Raw genomic sequence first — 13,094 nt, 5'->3', positions numbered from 1 at the left:
CAACAAAAATGTCAAAATGCAATTTATAACTAGCATGATATAGAATGGGCAAATTCCATTCACCAACAAAATAATGTCAGCAGGTGGCAGTATAGACCCATCTTTGATTCTTGGACCAAGTTTCTAAATTTTAATAGAACAAATGGAACAAACTGAAAAAATTGGAACTATTAGAACAAATTTCCAAATTGGTCTATGATCCTTATAATGCTCCAACTTTGGATATAATCATGTCAAAATACTGGAACCTTTCAATGAAATGGGAGGGGGAAAGGGAGCCTCTAGGGGGAGAACCACTAAGGAAGTGATTGCTTAAAGGAAATAATGAAATAGTTTTAAAAAAATTTGTTCTCATTAACTTGCAATAGTAGATGATTTCCAAAAGAGAAGATACAAAAAGGGAGGGCAGGGATGGGAAGAGAAGTAGATAATCGGCCAAAACTGTAATCTCTCTTCTTTCATGTTACAAAGTTACCAAAATAAATACAAGATTCCCAAGGCCATTGTCACTGGTACATCAATCAGTCATTCTTAAGGGAAATAGTCATTCAGTATAGTATCACAATGCATTTTTTTGGAAACTACTTCATATTGAGAACTTTGAGGGGGTGGGACAGGGGCCCATTCCATTCAACACTGTCCAAAGAAGTAATTAGGAAAAGAAATTTAATGCAATAAAACAGGGTAATTTCTTCTAACACTCTGAATATTTCAGAGACATGGCTTGGATGGGAAAGCTCATTTCTACTTTGGAAAGGTAGTAGCTGGAGTAAACTGTCACTAAATCCTGCCCAAGTTCCTAAATGATAGGAATTCAAAGAAAGGCCCTCAGGATGTATACAATTGAATGTCTAATAAATATGCATTCTAATCTATACAAAATAGAGAAAGTTGATCTGAAAGAGGAAGGCATTTAACAGAAGAATCAGGGAAGGGGTTTCTGGAAAGAGTGGGATATGAACTGAAGACCGAATAAACTTCAGAAGTAAATGGGGGGGGGGGGGGAGCAACTAAGTGGCACAGTGGATACAGCACCAGCCCTGGAGTCAGGAGTACCTGAGTTCAAATGTAGCCTCAGACACTTAATAATGACCTAGCTGTGTGGCCTTAGACAAGTCACTTAACCCCATTGCCTTGCAAAAAGAAAGAAAGAAAGAAAGAAAGAAAGAAAGAAAGAAAGAAAGAAAGAAAGAAAGAAAGAAAGAAAGAAAGAAAGAAAGGAACAAGTAAATGGGGTAAATGGGAAGACATTCCAAGGATGGGGGGTCAGAGAGTGAAAAGGCACTGAGCTAGGTGACAGAGGAACTATAAGAAGACTGAAAAGGTAGAGGGTGATTGGGCTATGAAAAGAAGACTGAAAAGGTAGAGGGTGATTGGGCTATGAAAAGTTTTAAATGCAGAGGACTTGAGAGTAATAAATAACATTTATTAAGTATCAGACATTGTGTCAATAAGTTCAAGATATACAGAAAGAAACAAAAGATAGTTTTTGTCATCAAGGAGCTCACAATCTAATGGAGGAGAGACAACAAGCAAACAAATATGAACAAAAATGGGATACACATAGAACAGACAGGAAATAATTAACAGAGAGAAGGCACCAGGATTAAGAAGGAAGTTTGAAAGGTAGAAGATGAAATGATGAAGGAAGAAGGAAGCCAAAGAAGGCAATAGGCAGAGATGAGAAAAGAGAACATTCTAGGCATAGGAGACAATCAGAGAAAATGCTCAGAGTCAACAAGTCCAATGTCACTGGGCTAAAGAGCTCATCACTACCATTAAGCTGAAAGAAGACTGAGGGGGTAGGAGTGTAAGAGTCCCACTTCTGGACTCCCTTATCTTTCCCAGGAGAGCACTGGAGGGCTGGGAGATAAGGAAGACAAAGGAGACAAGTACTCCATCAAGTGCTCTGTTTATTCACCAAAACACCAGTGCCTAAATACTTTTCCAGTCTCTAATCCACTCCCACTCTGGTGGCACTTAGTAGAACAAGGCTCTGATGTTCAAAGACACCAGGTGAAGATCATTTACAATAATTTACATTATTCCTATACACAATGGTTCCCAACATGGGGGAAAGGTTGAGAGTAGGGAGTAGGTTTAAAAGGTTTAAAAGCCAAACAAGGGGTTTTTCATTTGATCCTGAGAGATAATAGGGAACCACTAGAGTTTGAGTAGGGGGTGGTGGTGGAGAGAAGTAGTCAGACTTATGCTATGGTCGTTGAAAGGAAAATGGATCTGGAGTCTGGAAAGACAAGACAGCAAACCAACCAAGTCTACTTCAATAGTCCAAGAAGGAGGTGAAAAAGGGCATACAGGAGATGACAGGGGCATGCACAAAGTTGGTGGCAATATCAAAGGAGAAAAAAAAGGTATATTCAAGAGATACTGCAAAGTTGGAATCAACAAGCCTTAGCAACATATTAGATATGGGGGGAGGGGTGAGAGAAAGTGAAGAATTGAGGATGACAATAGGTTGAGAGCCTGGGTGCCTGGGAGGATTTTGGTACTCTCAGCAGTAATACACAAATTTAGAGGAGGGAGAGAATTTAGGGAGGAAGATAATGAGGTTTTGTTGAGTTTAAGGTGTTTATTGGACATCCAGTTCCAGATGTCTGAAAGACAGCTCTCGGAAATTCAGAATTTAGAGAGGTGAGAGCGAATGGGTAGACTGAAGAATTATTAGCATAGAGATGATAATTAAATCTGTGGAAGCTGATGAGATCATCACATGAAATAATATAGAGGGAGAAGATAGCTCAGCTTGGAACTTTATGGGACACCTAGGCTTAGAGGTCATGATGAATATGAATCCAGCATAGGAGACTTAAAAGAACTCTGACAGGTAGGGAGAGAAGCAGGATAGAATGGTATTTGAAAACCTATCAAGGAAACAAGGGCATCAAAGGCTGAAAAAAGGTTAAGGAAAAATAAGGTCTGTGAAAAGATCACTGAATTTGGGAATTAAGAGAGAGTAGGGATGGAGAGTAGACGATATGGTCCAACAAAAATTTAAGAAAAATCACCCTGGCAAATTGAATGGAGGGTGGAGTGGAGTGAGGAGAGATCTGTTAGAAGACTACTGCAATAGTCCAGGTAAGAGGTGATGAAAGACTTATAAGGGTGATGGCTATGTGAATGGAAAATTTTAGGAAGGTAAAAACAACAAAACTTGGCAACAGATTGGATATGTGGGCTGAATAGATTCAAAGCTGATAGTGAAATTTTGAGGCTTTGAGCCTGAGTAGAGCAGTGTCTTTCAGAGTAATAGGGAAGTTCTGAAATTGAGAAGATTTTGGGAAAAGATACACGAGTATCTTTTGGTTATACTGAATTTAAGATATCTATGGCAAATACAGTTTCAAGATATTCAAAAGACAGTTGGATATGTGAGATTAGGGCTGAATTGATTGATCTGAGAATTACCAGAATTTAAGTACTCTATCCAGAAACAGAGATCTGAAGTGAAAAGTTTGGGGATTAAATATTCAAGAATAATCACATTAAGGAAAAATGATGTATTCTTTCTTCTCCAATGAAAAAACAAACTAAAAGTTTTAACAGAAAAACTACCAGAGCTTATTAGGAAAGCAAAATAGTGAACACATGTAGAAAGATATGCTACTGAAAGTTTAAAATTTTCTATGTTAAACTATGGAGCAATGGGTAGTTAACAAAAAGGGTCTCCTTCCATCCCTCACTCCCTTCTCCCCTAGCCTTTTACAGCAGAATTGTAGTTTAGCCAAGTGACCTATTCAAATGAGTACCTGGCCATCTAATATAGCAGGTGGAACTGTTCTAGTTGCCATGATATAATTAACCCACTCATAGGAGCCCCTGTGCCCTAACAAGATTCAGCAATAAATCAAAAGATGTCTAGTGGGTTACAAATTTAAGAAGGGAATGGGGGGAGGGCAGTAGGGAGAGGGGGAAAAAACAACACACACAAAAGAAAATCTCCATTCTGTAATAAGACAAAGTTGCCTCTGAGCAGTCATTTTCTCAGCAGGAAACAAAATTAAGTTCATCATCAGGGTGTGAATTAATGGTCTCTCATGCTGTTTAGAAATCTATAAGGAGCTATATATGGTTTGCAGAGAACAATTTTGCACAGGATGTGTAATAATCACTGTAACTGTATAGTCGCCCTTGAGGTCCCTTTGGATAATGTTACAGTAATGCTGTGCCTCTGAATGTTTTATGAGTGGCATTGGATTTAACAGGCAAAGGCTGAGAAGCGATAAAAGCTTCTTGGTTTACAACAACAATAACAAAAAATACAGAGTTAAGAGAACAGGGAACTTTACCTTGTGATCAGGACTGAAGGGTCTGGCCTTTCTATGGTTGCCCACTCAATTCATATAAACCTATCCCTGCCAACCTTATTTAACAGCTGCCAAAGGCACTGACACACAGTAGAAGTATTTCTTAAAACCCAGGGCATTTCTAAAACATATCAAAACTTTTCATTTCCAGATAGTTTGCCAGCAATGTCTCTCAGCTATAGTAAAACTAGCACAAAAGTTAACTTCAAAATTAGTAACCTAAAAACATTTCCCCCATTCACTTTCTTGCAGCTTCTGATTAGGATATTACCACTGGTTAGAGAAAAACCTTAAATCACAGCTTGGGTGGTTTTAATCACGATACTGTCCACAAGTTAATTACTGGCAAAAACTTATGTAAAAAAGACAGGACTCTTTGGGAAAAGTTAAAATTTAGTAATTGCATTTCTTATCTCAGTAGGGGAACAAATGAAACAGAATAGCTCTTTGAGGAAAAAAGTATATGGAGCAAAGAAGATGATTGCTAAATTGGTAAATGTGAAGATAATGCTTTTTTTTTATTCTGCAGAGAGCAAAGTTATTTCAGAGATCATCAATAACACATTTCTTTAAACCACCAGTAGGGGGAACTACTCACTGCAAATACATACATGACATTATTCAAGCTCATGATTTCCCTTATATTTTCAGAGTCCACGCAGGGTCTTTAATTAATCTTTAAAAGCATTATCCCAAAACAGCTCTCAAATTCTACCTCTTTCCTAACAGATGGGAAAAGATGACAAAAAAGGAAAATGACAATTATTTGAGGATATGTAGGAGGACAGTCACACTAATGTACTATTGGTGGAGCTAAGAATTATTTCGGCCATTCTGGAAACCAATTTGGAACTCTACCCAAAAGTCACTCAACTGCTTTGACCCACCTAAATCACTTCTAGGTATATAACCCAAAGAGATCAAAGAAAAAGAAAGTACTCATATGTACAAAAAGTCACAGATGCACTTTTTGTTGAAGAAAACTAAAAACAAAGTGAGTGCCCATCAATCAAGAGTGGCTGAACAAATTATGGTATATGAATGTGCTAGAACATTACTGTACCATAAGAAATAAAGCGATGGATTCAGAAAAACCTAAGAAGATGTCTATGAATGTGTATATACACATATATATATATATATATATATATATATATATATATATGATGAAGTGAGATGAATCAAAAGAACAATTTATAAAATAACTATGACATTGTAAAGAAAATCAACTTCTAGAACTGTGACATGCTTCCCATTTCCTAACAGAAGGTAATGGATCAGAGTTGCAGAATGAGACTACCTATTCAGAGACAACTTGTGGATTTATTTTATTTGCCTATGTTCATTTGTTACAAATGAGTTTTTTGTTTTTTATTGAAAGGAGAAAGAACTTGAGGAAGGGAGGGTAGTAATGATTCCCAAAAAAGGAAAAGAGCATCAATGATGAATGATGCATTTAAGAGAATGCACAGATAAGATATGAATGAGATTCAGATGAGATAGACAGGAAGGGCAGTCAGTAACTCAACAAGCATTTACTAAGCTCTTATTATATGCCAAAAACTATGTTAAAGCCCAGGAATAGAAAGAAAAATCAATAGGGATCTTGGCCTCAAGGGACTCACATTCTAAACAATATGCATACAACTGTGTATATACAAGAATACATATAGAGTAGATGGCAGATAATCACAGAGAGAAGAGGTTGGGGCAGGGAGGGTTGGTGGTGGTGAAGACTAGAAAAGTTAAATTTCAGCTGTCTTAAAGAAAGCCAAGGAAGCCAAGAGGTAGTGGTGAGAAAGGAGAGCATTCCAGGCATGAAGAGAACTAGCACAAAGGTACAACATCTGGAGATGATGATGTGTGTAAGGAACAGCAAGATGGTCAATAAAGCCAGATCACAGATTATGTGGAAGGGAGTAAAATAATAAGACTAAAGGATTAGTAAAATGCTAAGTTATGAAAGGGCAGATTGGTGACACAATAGAGCTTTGGACATGGAGTCTTCAGGAAGACTCATCTTTCTGAGTTCAAATCTGGCCTCTTACTGACTGTATGACTTCATCCTGTTCCTCATTTGAAAATGAAATGGAGAAGGAAATGGCAAACCACTCTAGTAACTTTGCTAAAAAAAAAACCCAAATGGGGTACAAAGAGTCAGAGACAACTGAAAAATGACTGAATATTTGCCTAAGAGTCAGTGGTAAAGCTAAGAAAAATCAGCATCTCTCAACAGGTCTCTTTCCTTCAAAAATTCCTCACTACTTAGCTAAAGACTATAGTAATCCATGTGTTCCTGAGAAAGTCAAAGAGGAGATGATTTGTAAGTGAATGAAAGGCAGTATTTAAATTGCTATTTTCTTTCAAGTTCTATCTTTGGTCCAGAGGAAAGAATCAAATAGCTATTAAGGCCTCCAAAATCACTGCTCTTATGTTCCCGAACTAAACTGACAGTGGCATCCTAACTGCCCTACATGCTAAATTACCAATCCAGAGGAAGAAGTAAAAGATATGAGGTGGGTAAAAGGGCAAAGATAGAATAAACCTATGTATTCTATCTCTGTTCATTAAATTTTACCCTCTGATGGGCCTGCCTAGAACAAATCCCATTTCATTTGCCCTTTTTAAACGAAAAAGAATAAGATAAAGTACTGGGGTGATGAGTAGTGTGTGTATGATTGTTATTATAAAGGAAACAGCTTTTTATTCTCCTCAAATTATAGGATGGGGGGTGGAATAGTGGAGAAGACAGTGCCAGAAAAATATGGTATCATTTCTTGGCCTATTTGGGTGAACATCATATATATCACTCTTTTATTATACTCTAATAAATTAGTGTCACCAAAATTTACTTCCCTGTTCCTCCTCAGATCAGTAAAATATAATGACCTCTTCATTCACTAACTGCGGATTTTTCCATAAATAGGAAACAACTAGCTGAGTGGGGCAGTCCAGGTCACCTGTAAAAGAATACCAAGTTAACCTCATTGATTATCATGATCAGCACTAGTCCCAGTCAAGGAGTCATGCTCACCAAATGCTAGCTGCATCCAGAAGAAATAACTTTCCCTTCTGACCCAGAAAGTGGTGCCTGCCCCTCAATATTTGCATTGGTATGATGCTCAGCAAGGTTATCAGATTGTATTGGTGAAATTAGTTCACTGTTGTCTCCTGACACACAGGCAGTAAAAATGAACAAAAATCACATCAGGAAGAAAGTGCCTGTGACACAGAAAAGGAACTATTAAAAGACTTCTCACAAAGCGCAAGGGAGAGCTGTAGCAGGATCAAGCTGTTCTAACAGTTTAGGAGAGAAGGGATTAAGTGTGTGGAGTCAATGTCTCTTCCCACTCTTACACGTTTTGTCACTTTGTCAAAAGAGTTCTAAAACTTTCCCACCTCTTCTTGCTAAGCAGCTGGTAGAAGACAGCAGAAGGAATCTCAAGGAAGATCTCATTTTTTAGAGAAAGCAGAGTTAAGACAGGACTGAGAAAGTACAAACCAACTGGAAGCCATGCTAATATCATGAACATAGTTGTCATGGCCACCACATTTGGGTAGGTTTAAGGCAAAGTCAAGGGGATTGAAAAAACTTAGATGGTAAATACCACCACCTGTATCCTTGAATATACCAAAAAAACCCAACCTAAGCATACCTTTCCCATCTAATTTTAAGTCCATATCAACCAATCTAAATGATCAACTAAAAAGGTGACTCCCTTGTTCATCTTTCCTGCTCACTATGTAGAAGTGCAACTATTTTCTAATCCTATTGGAAGAAAGGGGACTAGTTGCACAAGGGCACAAATAAAGTTCATTACACAATATTGCACACTAAAGGGGGGAGGCAGGGAGAGAAAATGAAGGTAGTAACATTCAAGTAAAGAGCTGAAAAATATTACAAAATCTTAATCCTACCCATGAGACCCTCAAGGGTGCTATCAAACACCAAGATAAATTGCCTAATTAGCTTTTTAAAAAAATGGGTAATTGCTTTCATGAGCTTTCACAGGAGGCTTAGCAACCTTTTAACATACATTCACGCTGTATGTAATACCAGAACATTTCTGAAAGGGGTTTTATACCCTCCCGAAGAGCCACTGATAGTAAACTTCCAACAATATAGTCAGGGTCCATAATGTACACTTGGGTGTCATTAGAGAAAACACTATTCAGAGTTTGCTGGTCAATACGTGTTCACATAAAAGGGCAATGTTCTAATATTCATAATCCCAGAGCCCACAGGGCAGGGTTTTAATGAAAGTCTGTACAGTTTTGGCCCCTGAAACATCAAAGAGACCAATAAAACTCCTCTCACATGCTGACAGGCAAAAGTCAGATGGTGAACACAAAACAGTTTAAAGGCCCAGCACAGTTCCAAGATTTGCTTCAACAAGGCAACCCATCAATTAAAGGGGGAGGGGGGAAAGAAAAATTGAGAACACGCTAAAAACAAACTGCATGTGGCTCAGAGAATAACCATGTGTTTTTGTTAAAACCTCCTGCAAGAAATCAAAACCAGATGTTGGCCAGTGGAGGACACCCAGGTGAGCAGGGCAGGCTTATGTCCTGCACATGCTTTGAATGACAGTATGCAGCTGCTGATGAGTGCAAAGAGCCACAAGCAGTAGCCTTTCACAAAATGAGGGAAGTGCAGGGAGAAGGGGGTGTTGATTAATGTGGTAATTCATTACTGGGTAGGCCTGTCACATGTTGAGATGGAGGGAATGGGGATATGTCAAAGTTCTGCCCATACTACATAGGAACAAACCCAGGTTACTTTATCAAATGGGCTAGGGGGACCAGCATACAGTGTTTCACATAATACAAAGTAACCCTTTTGTAGTTGGCAAAGCTGTGAAACAGGTCTCGAGTTTCACAGTCATTACTTATATTTCTCTTTCCCTTAGTCCATACTGTTTTTCCTGTTGACTTTTCTATAGTCTAAGCAGACACCTGTTTTGGTCTCTTGAGACCCCAAACATATCTAGCACCTCTAAGTGGTTAAAAAGGGCCAGCCTTATATCCAATAGATAGGAATAGCCAAAATGAGGTTTTAGACTGGGAAGTCATGCTGACTTGGATATTGCAAACAAATGAGGCAAAATGAAGCATCTTTAGGCATTTCTAATAGTTTCACAGTGGCTCCCAAAGGAGGGAGCTTCCCTTGTGAGAGACTGTTTTCTCATATGGAATTTTTATGAGGTGTTAATACTGGTGAGAGTACACTTTTCAAAAACAGGGATGTTAATTAGGGGAAAGGAAGAGGACAACAAGATCCAAGGATTTGTTACACTCTTAATTATATATATGTTTTAATCAAGCACTTTCCTCAGCATTTCAACCAAGTTAAAATAACCATACCCACTTCTGCCTAGTCTTCTGGCCAGTATTTGCTAACTCTCTTGCCTAACATCTTTGACAACACTTTTTATTTTGTCAATTACAGAAGGTGGAGAGACTCGGTTCTTCCCAGGAACAGATGTTATTTAGCCATTACCACTCAAAAGTGAACTAATATTCAAGAGCAATGGATTACAGTCCTCCTCCCAGGCCAGCCACACAGAGAGCATGATTAAGGGATTGAGAGCCGAGTGAATTTAAATCAGAGTCGTTGTGTTTCTTTGCAGGGGAGGTGTGAGCTGGACATGCATGGGTGCACCATTAATGTGAATTTATAAAACCCTATTATTGTCAGGGACAGAAGACCCCAGAAATGAATGTTATCGCAGACAGCACCAACCTACCAGCTATTGCTACTGACAGTCACTCAAAGCAGTTCTGCCGGAATGTGTCCAGGGACTGAGAAAGTATAATCTCTTGCATAAAACCTTTCTTTTTATTTTCTCCCCCCACCAATCTATGGTAAATATTCCAAGGCCTCAAAGAACCCTCCAAATAAATACATCTATAAACATACTCAGTTTAAGACACTACTATACATAGAAAATCAGATTTTTAAACTCAACCCTGCGACACAGCCATGGATGGGGTCAGAAAAGGAGTCAGATAGCACCTGCTAGAGGTGGCCTTGGGAAACAGGTCTTCAGCCCTGTAAGAGAGTTATAATTCTATCAAGAGTCCTAGTAATCAAACAATAAATAATGTGAAACAGTAAACAGAGCAGAGGCATAATCACAGGCTTTGTTGAGACTAAAACTGGCTCAAAATTTATATCCTGAAAATTAAAAAAAAAAAGCTGCACCCATAAATTTACATACCTTTTAGAACACTGAATGGCTTGTTATTGAAATCTTGTCCAATATGCTGGCAGAAATGCTGAGGGCAATCCTCTTTTGGCTCCTTACATGCTTCATACAGGTGGCCAGAACAGTACTATCTCTAGTCTCAGCCTTACAAAGCTTCCTTTATTAGCAAGAATTGCACTCATCCCAAACTCTTCCAGTGGGGGTAATCTTAAAGCCTTCCCTTCTTTTCCCACAGAACCAATGGCAGCAGGCTAAGCAAATGAAATCCATGGGACAAAGGGACAAACCCCAAGTCATATCTCTGAAAGTGACACCTACAAGGCAGTCACTGTAAATACTACAAAGTTTCCACTCAAAGTTCAACAAGGATGGTATAGAATGATTTGGAGATGGGGAAAAAAAAAACAGCTGAGTTGTACATACCCGATAGTTTGGCAGAATCTGGATCCATCAGATTTTTTACTTCTCCAAGATGACCAGCAACTTCTATCTTTTCAACTTTCATAGGGACCTCCTCACTCACAGACAAGGTAGTATATGTACTAATCAACAGAATCCCCAAGCTTATCCACAGAATAAACTACAGGATATAAAGAACACATGCAAGTCAATGAATAAATATACATGCTCTGAAAGGTCTAAAGCCAACATCTTTACTTTTGGCAGCTTGAGATCTCTTGAGCTCTAGGGAATCTTTTTGTGTGATGGAGGGAAGAGGTTATATGTGTGTATTTTAAATAAGGGGAAAGGGTATTGAAAAAAAAAGCTAACACATTACTACAACAGAGAGGGGAGAAAAGGGATGTGTGTTCAGGGATCTATCTGCCTCCCCTAAGTAGCAGAACTGCCAAATGACTGGCTGCTGCTCCAAATGAAAAACTATCTGCAGAAAGAGACCACTGGATATATTGTTGGCTAACAGCAATGACAGTTAAGGAGACCTAATTAAACACTGATATACTATTTTTTACCTAATCATTATAAATGTCACTAGAAGAATCTCTTCCTAAACCTGGTCTGCAATGCTATTATGTCAGAAATTACCAGCAGAACTTATCAAAGCTGCACTGTGAGACTTGAGGGAAAAAGAGAAGAAAGAATGAGATTGAGAAGCTGGTCAGAATCTCTCCTCCTTGCTCCCTTCACAGGAAAATGGGAATAGAGGGCAGATATTGGGAACAGGTACAAGGAAAAGACTAAAAAAACAGGAGGGTAATGGTGTATGAAATGGAAAACGCCTCACTGACTCCTAAAGATCAATATAAATCTGCCAAGTCTTATGTAGAAAGTGGACTTTCAGAATTACCTGGTGAACCTTCCAACATCATTTGAGAAATCAAGTACCTTTTAACTTCTTTAGCTAGAAGTAAGATTCTCAAGGTCACAAATTCACAAAACTCCTTCATATCCACCATATCTTATCAACCCTGAAAAACCATTGGCTTACATACACAAAACTCTGTAGAGGTAACATTCATCAGAGGGACCGCATTGAGACCAGAATGGAACCTATCTAGTAATAACATGATATGATTTTACGAAGTCATCCAATTCTGAAGTCCAACAATTCTAGAAATGGCACAAGTCAGGGCTGCTGGAGAGGCAATGAACCCAGCCTGAAGAAAAAAAAAACCCCAGACTGACACAGGTTGATTAATAAACCAAATGAACAGAGCATCTATCAGAAGAAAACAGTGTTGGATTTGAGTCCCTTTCAAGATGACAAATCTCTCTCAGCCCCATACCCCTCTTTTTACCTGATCTATACTTAAGCTACTCTGTCAGGTTATGCCAATCCCTGTTGTCAACACAGCTGAGCTTTAAGGTACCAGTGATTTTTTTAGTCACTTCCCCAGCAACTTTCCATGAAACTACAACTAATTGTTAACCTGCTCTGGTATACTATTTCTGAAGGCTTATGAAACTGGACATTAAGGCTGCTCTCATTAACTTGGTAAACAAAGACTCATATTATGGGAATAAATATCCTCTTTGCTACTCTATTCAGTCACCTTCAGATTTCCTCATATTTTACAATACACACAGAACTTCCATCATCCTCATATTGTTTATGCTATATGCATATACAATGGTACCAAAGCACATTATCTCTGCCCTTAAAGGTCTAAATCACATCCATCATCAGGTGTTTGTAGCTCTTGGTACCAAAATTTTGCAAATGAATGGTCAGTGCTTCTATCCCCCACCCCCAACAGAATCAGAATCAAAGGAGATCAGTATCTTTGTCCTCACCAGATTTTGACATTAGTCTAGGAGTGGAAGACTTGAAATCTATTTCTCAAAGGTTAAGTTGATCCTTAACAACAATAATTCAGAAAGGAGAAATGAATACTTCCTGGGTGCAGAATTGGATTTTCGTAGGGGGGAAAAAACACTTGCCATATATCAAATTTTAAGCTTATCAATTTTTAAAACCTCCAGAAAAAAGTCCACTTGGAGTTTGTTTGGTTTTCTTCATCTCCCTATCCTTCCAGAAATGGTGAGTTTGTTTCAGTGCTCATGGAAGCAAAGAGCTGATAATACTCCCCAAGGTCCAGGA

At 38.5% G+C, this 13,094-nt stretch overlaps 1 protein-coding gene across 1 annotated transcript in view; it reads right to left on the bottom strand.

Moving 5' to 3' along the window:
- The window catches only part of SLC38A10 (solute carrier family 38 member 10), a 64,185-nt gene that overhangs the window by 9,335 nt on the left and 41,756 nt on the right, over window positions 1-13,094 (bottom strand). Inside the window, exon 11 of the mRNA XM_074224934.1 lies at window positions 10,958-11,114. Coding sequence (XP_074081035.1) covers window positions 10,958-11,114 — 157 coding nt within the window. The remainder of the gene's footprint in view (window positions 1-10,957; window positions 11,115-13,094) is intronic.

Source organism: Macrotis lagotis, chromosome 2 (genome assembly GCF_037893015.1).
Source record: "Macrotis lagotis isolate mMagLag1 chromosome 2, bilby.v1.9.chrom.fasta, whole genome shotgun sequence".
In the NCBI taxonomy this organism is placed as follows: domain Eukaryota; kingdom Metazoa; phylum Chordata; class Mammalia; order Peramelemorphia; family Peramelidae; genus Macrotis; species Macrotis lagotis.
Note: the sequence above shows the minus strand (reverse complement) of the source record. Positions and strands in the feature narration are given on the sequence as shown.